General features: G+C 35.3%; 1 protein-coding gene across 2 annotated transcripts in view; it reads left to right on the forward strand.

The window, feature by feature from the left end:
* Window positions 1-3801: 3801 nt before the first annotated feature.
* Window positions 3802-16837, forward strand: part of ApepP (Aminopeptidase P) — a 39645-nt gene continuing 26609 nt past the window's right edge. Inside the window, exons 1-4 of one of the 2 annotated variants that reach the window (XM_069823407.1) lie at window positions 3802-3940; window positions 4267-4418; window positions 5567-5735; window positions 13266-13502. In XM_069823407.1, the coding sequence (XP_069679508.1) occupies window positions 4299-4418; window positions 5567-5735; window positions 13266-13502 (526 nt within the window). In that variant the 5' untranslated portion in view covers window positions 3802-3940; window positions 4267-4298. Of the gene's footprint in view, window positions 3941-4136; window positions 4176-4266; window positions 4419-5566; window positions 5736-13265; window positions 13503-16837 lie in introns of those variants that run through there. The other variant, XM_069823408.1, reaches the window with a different exon arrangement.

Genomic DNA, 16837 nt, shown 5'->3' on the forward strand with positions numbered 1-16837 from the left:
GTCATTGCCCAGGATGTGCCATAGAAGGCTGGTCTATGCTATAGCTGTGAAGGGATGAGATGATGATGGAGATTTACTGGGATGCCACACCAAACCGAACTAAAACTCCTGGAGAAAAACCCTTTGTTATCTGGATCATGGGTTTTCCCAATACAAGTTATAAATTGGGATATGCCTGGGATTGAATACGGATCCATAGGATTAGAAGTCCAGCGCTCTAGTCACTAGACCACCATGACAGCTGGTATGGTATTGAAATATAGTTTATGGAATTGTGTCTGCCTATTTATATTTGTTTGTAGAATCCTATGCAATCATCTGTGTACAGCCATATTTCTAAACCATCGGACAAATTTCTTTATTGAATACCTACGTATCAGTTCATCTGGAAATATGCACATGAAGTGGAATGTTTACTCGAGAAAAAAATAATGTATTGTGAGCCAGTAATGAAATGATAACAAAATGATTATTAATTTCATTTTGGTTCTAATGATTCAATGGTCATTATAGAAGATTCTCAAACATTTTTGTGCTACTTAAAACAGTGTTTAAAATTTTCTGTTTGGAATTTCTATCAGTGGTTTCTCAAAGGGATAAATGTTCTGTGTTAATATAAAATATCAATTCTACAAGCGTAATAATTTCTAGTAATGTTAACATGTCTCTGTACCAGACCATATTACGAAAAGAAGTATAAAAATTGGAAATTTATCCTTTGAAAAGGTGGGACAATTCAAATGCCTTGGAGGAACAGTAACAAAGATAAATGACACTCGAGAGGAAATTAAACGCAGAATAAATATGGGAAATGCCTGCTATTATTCGATTGAGAAGCTTTTGTCATCCAGTTTGCTTTAAAAAAAACTGAAAAATTGAACTTTATAAAACAGTTATATTACTGGTTGTTCTGTATGGTTGTAAAACTTGGACTCTCACTTTGAAAGAGGAACATAAGTTAAGGGTATTCGAGAATAAAGTGCTTAGGAAAATATTTGGGTTTAAGATGAAGTTACAGGAGAATGGAGAAAGTTACACAAATCAGAACTGCACACAATGTATGGTTTTCTTCTTCTAACATAATTAGAAACATTAAATCCAGACGTCTGAGATGAGCAGGGCATATAACACTTATGAGTGGATCCAGAAATGCATATAGAGTGTTAGTTGGGAGACCTAAAGGAAGAAAGGTCTTGGGGAGGCCGAGATGTAGATGGGAGGATAATATTAAAATGGATTTGAGGAAGGTGGGATATGATACTAGGGACTGGATTAATCTTGCTCGAGGTAGAGACTGATGGCAGGCTTATGTGGGGCGGCAATGAACCCTTCTGGTTCTTTAAAAGCCATTTGTAAGTAAGTAATGTTGGAAGCATTGAATAAATTATGATTCTGAGAAGAAAATAACATTTAACTATCAGTACTATAATTGTCATTGGCGTGGCTACAAATATTTCGAACAGTGTTACTGTTTCTCTGACATTTTCGTAGAAATTTTGCATTGTGAAAAAATTTATAAGTGGTGTCATATTTAAGACATTTTTAAAATCACTTTGTAAATTACTGATAGTTCGTCAAGGATACATTTGCTTGTGTTGTTAATGTCTTTTAAAACTAATACTAACCAAGATTTATACCATCTTAATACCTCTGGATTCTTCATTTTTATTTATTTTTTTATTTTTGAGATTACTTTAAAGGAGTAGTGAACTAAAAATCTCATTTTGAGATGTTATATTCTGAATAACATGCATTTAATTATGCACATAATGGCGCAAACTAGATCTTTCTGCAACTAATAGTTATCATTCCTCTAAACATAGATACTGGCAATGCACGTAACATCACACTGCTGCGTCACACCACAGCAAGTTCATTCTTGCTATAGTTAATCACGTTACATTCACTATAATTCATGTCCAAATCGCGAAAAATACCGTTCTTATTTTCATAACAAAGCATTAAGCAACTGTGAGCTTACACAACGCAAGCCACAGGTGCAGCAGTGTATCATCAGCAGCAATGGTGGACAAAACTTTTTCGCTCGTATATCGACAACTATTTGATATTTTGAGTTGCTATGTTCAGTGCTGTCATCATCTCCCTGTTGTCTACAATATAAAATATATATATATTTTTTTTGTTCAGTGCCCTTTTAAGGGAAAAGTTTACTCTAACTAGCTAGCAATTCTTGAACTTTTGTCTAGTTAAAAGAAGACATGCAGTCTTTCTTATCTATACAGATAAGCGACTGCAATACAGTAATATCTTAATCAGATAGGATACTGAAAATGCTTCAAGGGGTCATTATAACATATTGTGTTATTTCAGGAAGTAGGCTTATGCTGCATAATTTTTTTTATTTTTGGATATGAAATGTGCCTATTTTCAGCGCAATTGCTGTTCATGTGTATATATTATTAATCACAAACTGTTTCTCCATTTAACACAACAAAGGACATCATATATTAAACATTCTGCCCAAAGCAGGGTTTATCAGAGTCATCGTGTCGCAATATCAAAGAAGTTACTAAACAGTTGCATAGTCTAATTTATAACACTTCATAAATTTTATAGGTGGCCAGATAGCTCAGTTGATAGAGGAACTGCCTACGGACTGGGAGGTCCTGTTTTCAATTTCAGGTGGTGACGGAATTTTTCTCGTCAAAACTTCTAAATTTTTCCAGTTGGTTATTTAATGGTGCTGTATCAACTAATCCAGAGATGGACAGGGCATGTAGCACATATGGGCGAATCCAGAAATGCATATAGATTGTTAGTTGGGGAGTTGGAGGGGAAAAAACCTTTAGGGATGCCAAGACGTAGATGGGAGGATATTAAAATAGTTTTAAGGTAGGTGGGATATGATGGTAGAGACTGGATTAATCTTGCTCAGGCTCAGGATAAGGACCGATGGCAGACTTATGTGAGGTTGGCAATGAACCTCCGGGTTCTCTAAAAGCCATTTGTAAGTATCAACTACTCGGTTATTTAGCATTGATGGGATTGATGAAAGCAAGATAGTATTTGGCGAGATGAGCCAAGAGAGCTATTATATCCCTCTTAGATGAGGCCGAGTATTCGCCATAGATTATCAGACTTTCGCTTTACGATTGAAGAAAACCTCTGAAAAAACCTAAGCGGGAATCAAACCCACACCCAAGCACAACTTAGAAATGACAGGCAAGCATCTCGGCCGACTGTGCTATGCTGGTGGCTATCCCTGATCACATATATCAGATTGGCCATTCCCATGATGTGAAATGGTAACATAGAAAGAGAACAACCACCAGGGCCTCCACTGTCGAAAATGGATTTTTTTCGGGTAATTACCACTAGATGGAAGTAGTGTTGCAACTCTTACGTCATGCAATTCCATCAGGGTTATTTTGCAGTCGCTAGATGGCAGCATAGTGAAATTGATAGAAGTTGTCTTGAAAGTCCATAAGGCTGATCAATCTGTTATGGAGTAGGCCTATATGTGATCAGGGGTATCAACTTGGCCTCGTATCAAATTGAGTCTGTCGGAGGTTATGCCAATCACATCACTTCATTCTAGTCCGAATTCAAGGAAGCATGAAGCCTCTACTGCCGTGCCCCTAAGCGCATTCACCTATGCAATACATTTAAATTTACAAGTTTTACAAAATGAGTAGCCTATAATGTTTTAAGGTGAATGAGAAAACGAGAGCGACATACGTTTAGAATTAGTTTCTGAAGTAACCGTAGATGGCAGACAAATTCGGTATCTCGAACTCGTAAGTGAATTGTGTCGATTGTCTCACGCCTCCTACTTAGCAGAAGCATTCGTACATTGTCTCTTGTAACATATTTATTACATGTATTTATGGTCAGGTTATTTTAGATTTGGTTGGCAACGGACTTCTGTCTGTGTTATCGGTGTAGAGATAATTAAGGCGCAAATGGACTAAGTTTTAAGGTAAGCATGTGTTTCGTATTTTTACTGAAAATAGATAGATTTGAAATGTGTGAAATAGTTTGATAGAAATCAGCTGTTTTTGAGAATGTGTGTGTTTTTTCTTTTATTATTATTTAGTTTGCAACATCATACATTTTAGTAACATGGGCATTATGTTCTAAGGTAGGTAGGCATGCATAGTACTGAGTAGCAGCAAGCACTGGTAGGAGGTTGTAAATTTGTTATCGCTCGACAAGTATGCTTAATGTCACACTGGAATTTATAGTATGAGGTCAGTGTACACGGAAGATGAAGTGATTCCGTAAACCGGTTCTTTTCTGTTACAGGCTGTTCTATAGTGTTAGCCAAGTTTATCACAATGTCTCATGCAAATGGCATCAGCAGCAGGCTTCAGAAGCTGAGAGCTCTTATGAAAAATACAAAATATGTGAGCGAGGCTCTGCAAGCGTATATTATTCCTTCAGACGATGCTCACCAGGTAAGTTTGCCCAAAAATGCCCAAGTTTAGTTTGCGAGTATCATGGAGCGTATGTACTCACACAAAATAATTACAGATGGTTGTTATTCAATGCATAGATTTTTCTCTATTTCTCTTCTCATACTATTGAAACCAGGTTCATTATAAGGAGGATGTTCGAACACTTCCCCCCTCGCCCCCCTCCCAAGGTCATCGAAAACAGTTGCTATGACTGGGGAAAATATGAAATTTGAAAATATTCTCACATTTAACATAATATTCGTAGCGTAGCCTAATCACTATTTTTGATTTCGAACCTATATTTAAGTAAGGCAATTAAATATTATGACTATTTGAAAGCTCCCTGCATTTTATTTTGAATCTCCCCCCCCCCCTCCCCTTCACAAATAAAATTCTTGGATACATTGCTGAGTGATAGAGTTTCAGAATAGTGATTGTTACTGTTACCTCGATACCTACTAGAAATTCATTCACATCAATTTACGTAGGTATAGAGATTAAAACAGTAGGCCTATTAGGCTACGTACCGTAATTTAAAAATGCAACAGTATTATTTACGAAAATAAAACATTAACTGGCAGATAGTAGGGGTCTCGAAAATAGTCATGAAATAAATTTGTAAAGTATTATTGGCATTTAGGTGTGTAGGCCAACATTTCTTTTTGTCACTTTTACAGTTCTTTGTTAAATACTACGTTGAAGTTCCATAAAATTGTTGAACTGAAGTAAAGATTTGAGGTATCACTGAAATGTCAATTATTGCGCTATCTTGCAAGATCAAATGCTTCTCATGTACATACATAAATTAACGGATTGTGGTTATGCATTCTGCTGAATGTGATATGTGTCACGTAATTCAAAACAATTATGTGATGTTGCTTGTGAATGATGAAGAGGTGTGGTGTAGACCTATACGTTCGAGTCTTTGGACATATTCGGGTATCTGTGTGCATAATTAAGGAATATATTTCACAAAATTTCAATGCAAGTTATGCTACACATCCCTTTCATTTCAAGAACATCTTCAATCACAATACCTACATATTGTGATTAGTTTCTGATATAATTATTTATGAAACATGTATGCATTTTATATCGGATATTAAACTCATTTCACCCCCCAAATAACAGCGCTTTGATATCTACAGAGCGAGTACTTAGCATCATGTGACAGAAGAAGAGCTTACATTTCTGGTTTCACTGGTTCAGCTGGAACTGCAATCGTAACAGAAAATGAAGCCTGCATGTGGACAGATGGACGCTATTTTCTACAAGCGTCTGAGGAAATGGACAAGAATTGGACCCTTATGAAAGAAGGTAAAGCAGTAGTATTAATCATAATTAATTAAATAGATGCAGGCATTGGTATCGGTTCAGTAACCATCAAGTTTTGAGCCAAAAAGATAATTTGATCATTATACGAAGTGTAAAGAGAAAATATTGTGATGCTGTAAAAATCGATTCGTACATATTTTCAGCATCCCAGATAGTTACCTACCGAGAAAGTACAGGATGACAATTAATGACCACACTGAAATTTAACCGAAGAGAGGACACTATACTGTATATAGTGTTCGGTGATCACATACCCGGTATTTTGCTGAGGCACAGTCGACTATGGCTGAGGCTAGTGCCGCATTGGACTTTTCCTGTTATAACTTTTGAGAGGAGTGAAAGATCAACAGCACATGTTTTCTTAAGACTTGAGACTTTCTTTTGATGTATCACAATAAAAATAGCTAGTTTCTTTGAGAAAATTGTCCATATATTAGGCCTTTCGTTATGTCGTGAAACCTACCTGCACATAAGGGGAAGAAGAAATTGGATTGGGAAGCTTTCTTCCCTCGCTATGTTTCGATTCAGCTAGCTAACTTACTCCCCACCATAAGCTACAGCATATGCATGCATTTGGTTTCAGGAAATAACGAATGACCTATACCTGCTTTAATACTTCCCGGCCATATTATGTTCAACTGGATTTTGTACTGCAAAATCATTTTATTTTATTTTAGAAAACGATCATTTGTCTGGCGAAATAGGCCTACTTGCATTCAAGGAAAAGTGAATTAGACACAATACTAGATGGAATGAGTCCGAAACAGGCCACACGACCTAACACATGTTTTGAAGATTGTTCTTGTTATTATTTTTGTCGTTATTGTTATTGTTGTCGTCATTGTCGTCCTTCTCAATATTTTAATTTGCTTCAGCCATCTATAGGCTACCATTACACAACTTCCCTTCTTTACTTTCTCAGGTTATTTCCCTACAGGGTATGTAACAGAAGATTTTTTTGGTAGCCCATCCTGTTGACGTGGTTCTTCCAATTTTATCCTTGTGTTTGTATGTATTCTAGCTACTAGAGGCTCTGTGTGCCTCATAAATCATCTCCATATTGGTCATTCGAGCCTCATCTGCTTTCATGAATTTTAATTATAGCTACATACATAAGTGTTCTGCCCAAGGGCAGGTCTTTCACTGCAAATCCAGCAGTCTTTCCTATTTTCTGCCTTCCTCTTTTTAATTATAATATTTATTGATAGTACAAGAAAATAAATGGGGATATTAAATTAAAAACATGTTACAGGAACTGAAATGTTACGAAATGCATGAGAAAATTGTAAAATTTCACTTTCTTCTAAACTTGCATTTATTAATAATTGATTAAATGGCGATCTTACTCGTGTTAATTGTGTAAGCATGTGCGGCTTACAGCTGTTTCGGTGCTTCTTCACACCATCCTCAGAGCCTACTAGATCTCGGCGTCATCTCGAACTTCGCTGCCTGCTGTGTGGGTGCGTTCGATTGTTGAAAAGTGTTGAAATGTGGTGTCTAATAGTGTGTGTGTTCTGAAATTGATCTGTGTGTTGAGAATTTGATCAGGGTGTGTTTTAGTGTTTCTGTATATTTAATATTGTTCTAGTGTGTTGAGTTTTTGGTTTTTGGGTTGTATGTGTAAGATTTACATGTCTGTATTTATGTTATTATATATGTGGTTAGCATTAGTTATGTGTTCGGCATATGTAGATGTATTGTGTCCTCTGGTTATTGCTTTAATGTGTTCTTTGTATCGAGTTTGGAATGATCTGCCTATCTGTCCAATGTAGAAACTGTCGCAACTATTGCATGTGAGTTTGTATACGCCTGTGTGGTTGTATTTATTTGTTTGCGTTGTTTGTGTGTTGAGATGTCTTTGTAGTGTGTTTTCTGTTCTGTATGGTATGTTGTATTTCTGTTTTCTGAATGAGGATGCAATCTTGTGTGTGTTTTTGTTTTCGTATGTTAGTGTGATGTATTTCTTGTGTTCTTGTGTTGTGTTGTGTGTTTTTGTGTTTGAGTTTTTGTTTTGTCTTCCTTATGATGTTGTCTATTATGTTTGGGTTGTAACAATTTTCTTGTGCTATGTATTTGATCGTGTTCACTTCTTCATTGTAGTGTTGTTGGCTCATGGGTATGTTGAGTAATCTGTGTACCATTATCCTGAATGCAGCATGTTTGTGGGGTGATTATATGTGTTGTGTATGTGTGTGGTGGTGGTTGTTGGTTTTCTGTATATTTTGAAGGTGTGTACGAAGTAGTGTGCGAAAGATTCAACATGGATTGCATTTATTATTATTGCGAGTGTTACTTGAAATGAGGCGAGAAACTTCCTGTAGTTTTCAAGTTGTTTAGTCTATTTTGTTTGCTAAGATTGTGCCTTTGTTCTCCATTTTAAGATTTTAATGGGAAATTTGAGCAAATGTATACAGATAGACTTGTGCATGCATGCGAATACGCGAACACTTTTTCTGTGCTTCTTAAGACCTACTTTTTAAATAATTACCCGTCTTGAACGATATGAAGATTGCAGATAACACTTCACAATATTAGTCATTGACCTGAACTTCGGCCTCAACTTATCTTAAAGAGGCCTTAGTTATCACTAAGCATTGTCTCTTCTTGTAATACCCTCCTTATCTTATTTTTATTTGATGTATACCAGAGAGTGTCTTAATAGGGTTATTTATTAAGAATATCATCTTTCTTATAAATAAGAGATTAATCTTCTGTAAAAAAATTGCTAAATAATATTTCAGTCACGTAATATGCATAGAATCGTATGGTTTTATATTATTTCACATTATTTTTATGCTTAATTACTTACGGCTTTTAGAGAACCCGGAGGTTCATTGCCGCCACCCTCACATAAGCCTGCCATCAGTCCCTATCCTGAGCAAGATTAATCAATATGCCAAATCAATAAAAACATGCAATTGCATGAAGTTGTGACAAAATGCGAAATGTATTCATAATACGAAATTTATACATTACTGCGATTCAATACAAAATATACAATTTTACCAGGTGGCCCGGGTTCGAATCCTGGTGGGGGCAAGTTACCTGGTTGAGGTTTTTTCTGGGGTTTTCCCTCAACCTAATATGAGCAAATGCTGGGTAACTTTCGGTGCTGGACCCCGGACTCATTTCACCGGCATTATCACCTTCATTTTATTCAGACGCTAAATAACCTAGATGTAGATACAGCGTCGTAAAATAACCCAATAAATAAATATATATATATACAATTTTAATGTGAAAAGGAATATTCATGTTTTTGACAGCCTATTAATTATTGTGCTTACCAGTGGATCTAAGGTACGCAAATTTTGTCACAGTTAAAGATGGTTGACTTTCAGCAAGAAAAAGTCCTGAGTTCAACTTCAATTGTAGGTATTAAAAAGTAAAGCTCGTGGTCTCGTGTATTATATTAAATTTTCTTCATGTAACAAATCCTGTTATTCATGATTAGAGATGAATAAAGGCAATACTTTGTATCGAGATCACTTTTACTCCGTTCTTATCTCTTGGTAACAGGTGTTATTCTGATAACGGTTGGCTAGAGAGACAGTTTGTCAAGACTTCATGTTCAGTCGAATGTTTCCTCATTTATCATCATCATAATCGTTATATATTACTATACATGGACCATTGATTGATCAGTTCTGGTCTCAATTGTCTAATAACCGTTTTAGAGGTCTTTCTTGTCATCTTATTCCTCTAGACAGATAATATATCATTGTTCTTGAGAGATGTTCTCGTGGCATCTATTGGATATGTGCAAACCAATTTATTATATTATTTTTGTATTCTTAAATTTTATCTAAGACTGGGTTGACTTTAATTCACTTAGAATTTCTTCATTTCTATTGCCATCAGACCAAGTATATTGTGCTGTTTTCTCGTATGTCTCATTTTAGGTGCTGTAATTCATTATTTGTCTTCAGCTTTTAGTGTCCAGAATTCACTGCTATATGTTAATATTAGAAGGCCGAAGTTATAAATGTTTATTATTTAGAATACTTTTTGTTGTTTTTTTGAGTTCAGATATAGGCTATTATTAATACAATAGAATACCTCTTAACCGACACCAAAGGGACTAGGCTAGTTTCAGATACGAGATTTTGCCAGATAATTTAATAAATACCGGTATATACAAAAAAAAGTTCGTATTTCATGGTGCCAAATGTTGAAACTGCAGCCATGTGAAGCTTATTTCTTTATCACTTGCTCATAACTGAATAAACATAAAAGCTGTGAGGATTGTCTTTATTAAAACACATCATACAACACAAATAATAACTAATTTTAGGTTCCACTGATGGCCCGAACATAACTAAATAAACAATTAAAAAATAGTGTGGATTTTCTTTATTAAAACACATCACACAACACAAATAATAACTAATTTTAGGTTCGATTATTCAATGAAGATGAAAGTTAGTGCGAACTTCCTAATGTTGTAATACTGATGGCCCGAACATAACTAAATAAACAATTAAAACATAGTGTGGATTTTCTTTATTAAAACACATCACACAACACAAATAATAACTTATTTTAGGTTCGATTATTCAATGAAGATGAAAGTTAGTGCGAACTTCCTAATGTTGTAATACTGATGGCCCGAACATAACTAAACAAACAATTAAAAAATAGTGTGGATTGTCTTTATTAAAACACATCACACAACACAAATATTAACTAATTTTAGGTTCGATTATTCAATGAAGATGAAAGTTAGTGCGAACTTCCTAATGTTGTAATACTGATGGCCTGAACATAACTAAATAAACAATTAAAAAATAGTGTGGATTTTCTTTATTAAAACACATCACACAACAAAAATAATAAATCTTAGGCTCGAACAGTCACTGAAAATGAAAGTTCGTGCAAACTTTATAATGTGGCAAAACTGATAGCCCAGACTGTGACAATGTGTCAGATTTAAACTTTTTTTTTGGCCCAGCCAATAGTGCCGTTGTTTTGATATTGCTGGTTATTTGGGTGCCGGTTACGAGGGATTTTACTGTAATTCAATTCATTCTTAAATAGGTATATTGAAATTTTGTTAGTCTTTTTCATTGTTGTAGGATAGTAAGCATCCTACATAGTAATTAAATGAGCTGGTTTGTTCAATTGTTTATTACATTTCGCTCCTTACTGGATCTTTTCCCTTAAAAGCCATTGTTTGAAGTTTTAATTTAATGTTCTTCTGTTAGTTTATTCTGTTTATATATTGCTACTTGTAAATTGTATTTGTGAGTCCAGAAGCTGTAAGGTAGCAACCCTACCCCTGGACTTAACCTACCTTCCTATAACTCATTTAAGGAACATCTCAAATACTGGCAAGTCTGAAAGAAATAAGGCAGTTGTTTCCTCATTTCAAATTTTTTTAAATTTTAGTAGGTTATTTTACGACGCTTTTTCAACAGCATAAGTTATTTAGCGTCAATGAGATGAAGGTGATAATGACGGTGAAATGAGTCCAGGGTCCAACACCGAAAGTTATCCAACATTTGTTCATATTAGGTTGAGGGAAAACCCCGGAAAAAACCTCAACCAGGAATCGAACCCGGGCCACATTCATTTCAATTAAAATTTAGCACATCTACTTAGCCAAAGGAAAATCTAAAATTATTTTATTTATGCCTATAATTAACAAAATTCATGAAATTAATATATCTTACACGAAGTTTATCTAAGATATCTCATGTAATCCAGTCATAATTAGTTTATTATAATCTTGAGGAGCCCATCAACAACTTTGGGTAGATCTATTATCAGGCATTAGGCCTACATCTCACTTGACGATGTATGTCAGACAAAGAACAATTGTTTGTATGCATCTGAAGTCTGACTAGTGTAATATGTAGATAATCGGAGATGTATGTAATTGAGGAGGAAAGGAGCCAGCTACCCTATTCCATTATCTCCTGGCCTAGTTGCCTCATAAATGGTGCCTTCTTGGTAGGGTTTAAGCTAGAAAATAAGTAATTGTCGCAAAAATGCAGAAAAGAAAAAAATTATATTTGTGCAAATTGCGAGAAGCTTGTGCAATATTATAAATAATAATTGTACAGAAAGATGAAATTAATAAAGTATGCAGAAACAAAAAGTTATGGAATTTGTTTCTTGGAGTTTTATTACTTTCAAACCATCTCACCTCGCTTTACGTAGATGTACTTATGTAAGTAAATCATTAGACAAAGGTATGTTTAGAATCAATTATTGCTAAATTTACATAACATCAAAATACATTATTTTATGGGCACACTAAACATTAAAATTCTATTAGAGTAGGCCCTTCAAAATTTATTGTTAGCAGAGTGCTAACTCTTTTTACTGAAAGACGGTTTCTAATTTCAGTTTTTACAAGATTCATACAACTAAATCCTCACAATTCACAGTATGCGGTGGAATTATATGAGTATAAATCAATTAAAAGAAATTGTTCATTTAACTTACATGAATTGCACCAATTCTTTGAAATCAATTCCTGAACATTTATTGCTCAATACCTTTTTGAACATTGCCCATGCCATTAGCATTTCATTTAAATTCAGATTAGTTCAAACACATCTCTGATTTCATTTTCTTCATTACCATCTTCGTTTCTGAAGTCCAATGTGATGTCGCATTTTTGCACATTTATTTTGAGAGTTTGTTGCATTTTTTAGAAGTCGAGCAGCAAAACGCGACAAATGCGACTGTGGCTTAAACCCTGCTTCTTGGTATCACTTGTGAGATTCAAATCTGTCTTCGGACAGTTGACTAAACAACAACAAAGACATCTCTTTGTGGTTCCTATTTTAAAATTGCGTCTTATGGCTCTGTACTAGCCTAGTTCTTAAGTTTGTAACATGGTCATTGAAACACTGTGTTAATATGAATTTCCTTTTATTGACCAAATTTTTCTCCTAATTTGGAGTATGTTTCTTTGTTAAAATATTTCAGTTAAAAGAAAAACATTTATCAGTCTGCATATATGTATGTGTAATGCAGGGTGCGAATTAAGATTTCTGATGGGGGGGGGGGTTATAGAATCCTAGATAGAGAATACCATATGTAACATTATTACTGTCCTCGTTCAATACGGCTCAACGCTTGGTCGCACTGAGTTGCTTGTCTTGCATCTTGATCATAATAATAATTATATCCATGAGCAGCTTAAAATAAGATGTGTAATTCCTAAGTTATTGTTGTAAGCTTGCTGGTGATGATAATACATTAATATTGTTTTCTTTGCTTGCTTTATACTTCATAAAGTATACTCATATTAAAACAATTATATTTTGTAAGTGGGGGATAGAAGTTATCCCTGGCAGGGATGTTAATATGAATGTATGAGAGGGGGATAACTTTCCAACAGGGGGAAATCCCTGATGTAATGACTTGTGGAGACAAAGCATTGTTTGTGAAATACATTTTTATTAAAATGACAGGGCACTGTATCGCATTTTCACTTAGATTTACTTATTTTCTACCAAGAGAAGTACCGTAGTGTTTGATATACATTAATCTTCACAGGACTTCCCAGCACTCCTACGCAAGCAGTTTGGTTGACAAAAAATTTGCCACCTGGTTCTCGTGTTGGGACAGATCCGAACCTTGTATCGTACAGCATATGGAAGCCTCTTGTTACTCAACTGGAGGCAGCAGGACTCAGTCTGGTTCCTATTACTACGAACCTCATTGATGTTATTTGGGAAGACCGGCCAACTCCTCCATGTAACACTATACAGCCTCTTTCTGTGAAATACACAGGTAAGTAGCACATACATAATGATATCAATAATTATTTATACAGGGTTAATAGTTGAGCGTTAGTTGCAGTTTCATTGCCTTTATTTTGTGTTTTTAAACAGTCTTTATACATACCAGTGCTCTCCCAACTGAGCTACCCGGGAACTCCACCTGACACCGTCTCAACTTTTCCCTTTATATCCACACAACTCGTATGGGCTGACGAAACGCCAGAGACCCACATCGAGTGCACACAAACTCTGTGTGACTTGGAATTGTGGTTTTCTGAAAGACTAGATTTGCATAATATATACGTCACTGTGTACGTTAACAGAAAACCACAGTTCCAAGTCACACAGAGTTTGTGTGCACTCGATGTGGGTCTCTGGTGTTTCGTCAGCCCACGTGAGTTGTGTGGATATAAAGGGAAAAGTTGAGACGGTGTCGGGTGGAGTTCCCGGGTAGCTCAGTTGGGAGAGCACTGGTACGTTCAACCAGAGGTCCCGGGATTGATACCCGGCCCCAGAACAATTTTTCCCTTGAAATTATTCAAATATGCTTTACAGGAAGCTTCACCTGAAAGACTAGATTTGCATAATATATACGTCACTGTGTACATTAACAGAAAACCACAATTCCAAGTCACACAGAGTTTGTGTGCACTCGATGTGGGTCTCTGGCATTTCATCAGCCCACGCGAGTTGTGTGGATATAAAGGGAAAAGTTGAGATGGTGTCGGGTGGAGTTCCCGGGTAGCTCAGTTGTGAGAGTGCTGGTACGTTCAACCAGAGGTCCCGGGATCGATACCCGGCCCTGGAACAATTTTTCCCCTGAAATTATTCAAATCTGCTTTACAGGAAGCTTCACCTGAAAGACTAGATTTGCAGTCTTTATACAATTAGATAGTATTCTTTTGTGGTACAAATATGGAAAATTTAGCTACAATTTCCTCACTATCAGAACTTCACAAATTTGGAAAAGCGTGAGAGAAAGTGGAGTGCCAGAAAAATTAGATTACGAAATTATGCATACATTGATGGCTCAAAATGCACAGTTAAAATAGCTGGTGAATTAACAGAAAAAATTAACACAATTATTGGAGTGAGACAGGGAGACTGCTTTTTAACCTGGTACCGGTAATGAAAAACACACTACAAGCTGTCAGTTCTCACAACACAGAATTGAAGTGGATAACAAAAAATACAGCGTTCTAGCATACACAAGGCTGACCAGACATCCCCGGTTTTGGGTTGCTGTCCCCAGGTAGCAAATGTCCCCTTTTTGTCCCCAAAAATTTTGATTTTGTTTCAATTACATTTTACACATGAATATTTAAGTATTGTGATGAAACTGCTTTGATTCATGCACATTTCTGAACGGTTCTCAGTATGAGACAGAAGAACCAGCAAGCACAGTATGAGATATTCTGTACTCTTTGAGAAGAACATACGAGATACCATCTTTGTCTTCATTTGCGTTGCACAGAAGCATTATAACTGCCACAGCGTCCATTTTTAAATAGTTAAAAAAATGAAAAGTCTCGTGACTAACCAACAGGTGAAAATTGGTGTGATGTTTTTCAACATTTCAAAAAAAATTCTATTCCATTTGAAAATCTTCTCAAAATATGTCATTAATCATGTGTCTTTCAGTCAGTAATTCATCAGTTGAAAACTTCTCTCCACAATGAACTCAATCTGGACAGATGAAAAGTCAAGAATAAGAATTGAAACAGTTTTGTTACAAGTGAAAGTAAACTTTCATTTCTTGTATGAAGAACTTAGTCTAAAGCTGTATGGGAATGAACAGATCCTTAAAAAGATATATTCTTCAGACCAGTACTTGTAAAATGTGTGTATTAGAATTCAGTGTGTATAATATCATGTAAAAGACTTCAATACATGCGTCAGTACTGAAATTGAATTCTTAGTGGCCATAATTATGTATAGAAGTTATGTGTGTTTATTCATTTAATTCAGAAAGTTAAGATACTCTACAAATTTAGTGTGCGAAGTTCTATAATTGTATCTACTGTTACAAGTAATTTCTGTAACATTTCAAAGGATAGTGACTAGATAAGTGTTTGTGGTTTTTCTTGTAATTGCCGATGCCCTTTGTTGGACCATAAAAAATCTGGTCAGCCTAGCATACACTGATGACTAGGAATGTTTGAAAATTGTTTTATTTTACCCCAAAAGTGTTGATTTAATATGAAAAACGTTTTGTTTGAGTTTTTATTTGTACCAACCAATATATGCTGTATGTACAGTTTCAGATAATTAAATAGGTGAAATTACAAAATATCGAACCCTACGCTGTATGGAATCTGTTAAAATTGTTCATTAAACATATTAAGTTACAAATCATTGTGTCCTACACTAAATGGAAAGTGATTCTTCAACATTGCAACTTGGGGTCCATTTGCCTGGACAGAACTAATGTTTTTTATCCTTTGCACATGCTTCTCGAACCAACAGTATTTATTAATTGCTTTTTTCTTTTATACTCCAGACGACATTCACAATGTTTGCACACCAGAATTGAACCTGACATAATAAAGCTGTTTGTTTAAATTTATTCGCTCTATCTACTAACGAAACCCCATGTTTCGGCATTTTTCTTTGTTATCACACTTGAACACACCAGACACATCTACTACCATCAACGGTGAAAACACAAAGAAGAAAGAAATTTTTCTCTGTATCTTAACGGAAAGCCAGGAGCAGCGATTTGTACATGTTACTAAAACACAGCATCAGAGCAGTTGGTAGCACATGTTACAGAATGATTTGGTATAGTTTCAATTTCGTGATGATTGAAATTCCCTTCGCGTATTATATGTATTCATTTGTCCTGTTATTTAATTTATAAATGAATTTATTAAATAAATAAATACTTACAGGGTGATTCACGATGATTTACCGCCACTTATGGAGCTTATTTCCGAAGACATTCTGAACAAAAATTGTCATATAAACATATGTTCTAATCTCAATATTTTCATAGTTACACTGATTTGAAATTGTCAGTAAAATACCTTTTTCCTTCAGTTTTAAGAGTAAAAGAATATTACAAATGGAGAATGAACTATTCAGAAGTGTCATTTCTTTAACTGGCTAGTGTTCTGAAGCTAAAAAGATCCGAGAAGTTAAATACTATATTTAAGTTGTACAATATCAGATCAGAATCTGATGGATGTGGAAATAATACAACAGCTAATAAGTGTTTCTTTGCACTCAAGTCAATCCTCTCATAAAAAATTCTATCAGCAGCTACCAGGTTCGATGCTACAAGACGATCATACAGCCAGTCCTACTTTATGGTGTGGAAACATTAACCCTCACAAAACAGGCTGA

Source organism: Periplaneta americana, chromosome 4 (assembly GCF_040183065.1).
Source record: "Periplaneta americana isolate PAMFEO1 chromosome 4, P.americana_PAMFEO1_priV1, whole genome shotgun sequence".
Classification (NCBI taxonomy): Eukaryota; Metazoa; Arthropoda; class Insecta; order Blattodea; family Blattidae; genus Periplaneta; species Periplaneta americana.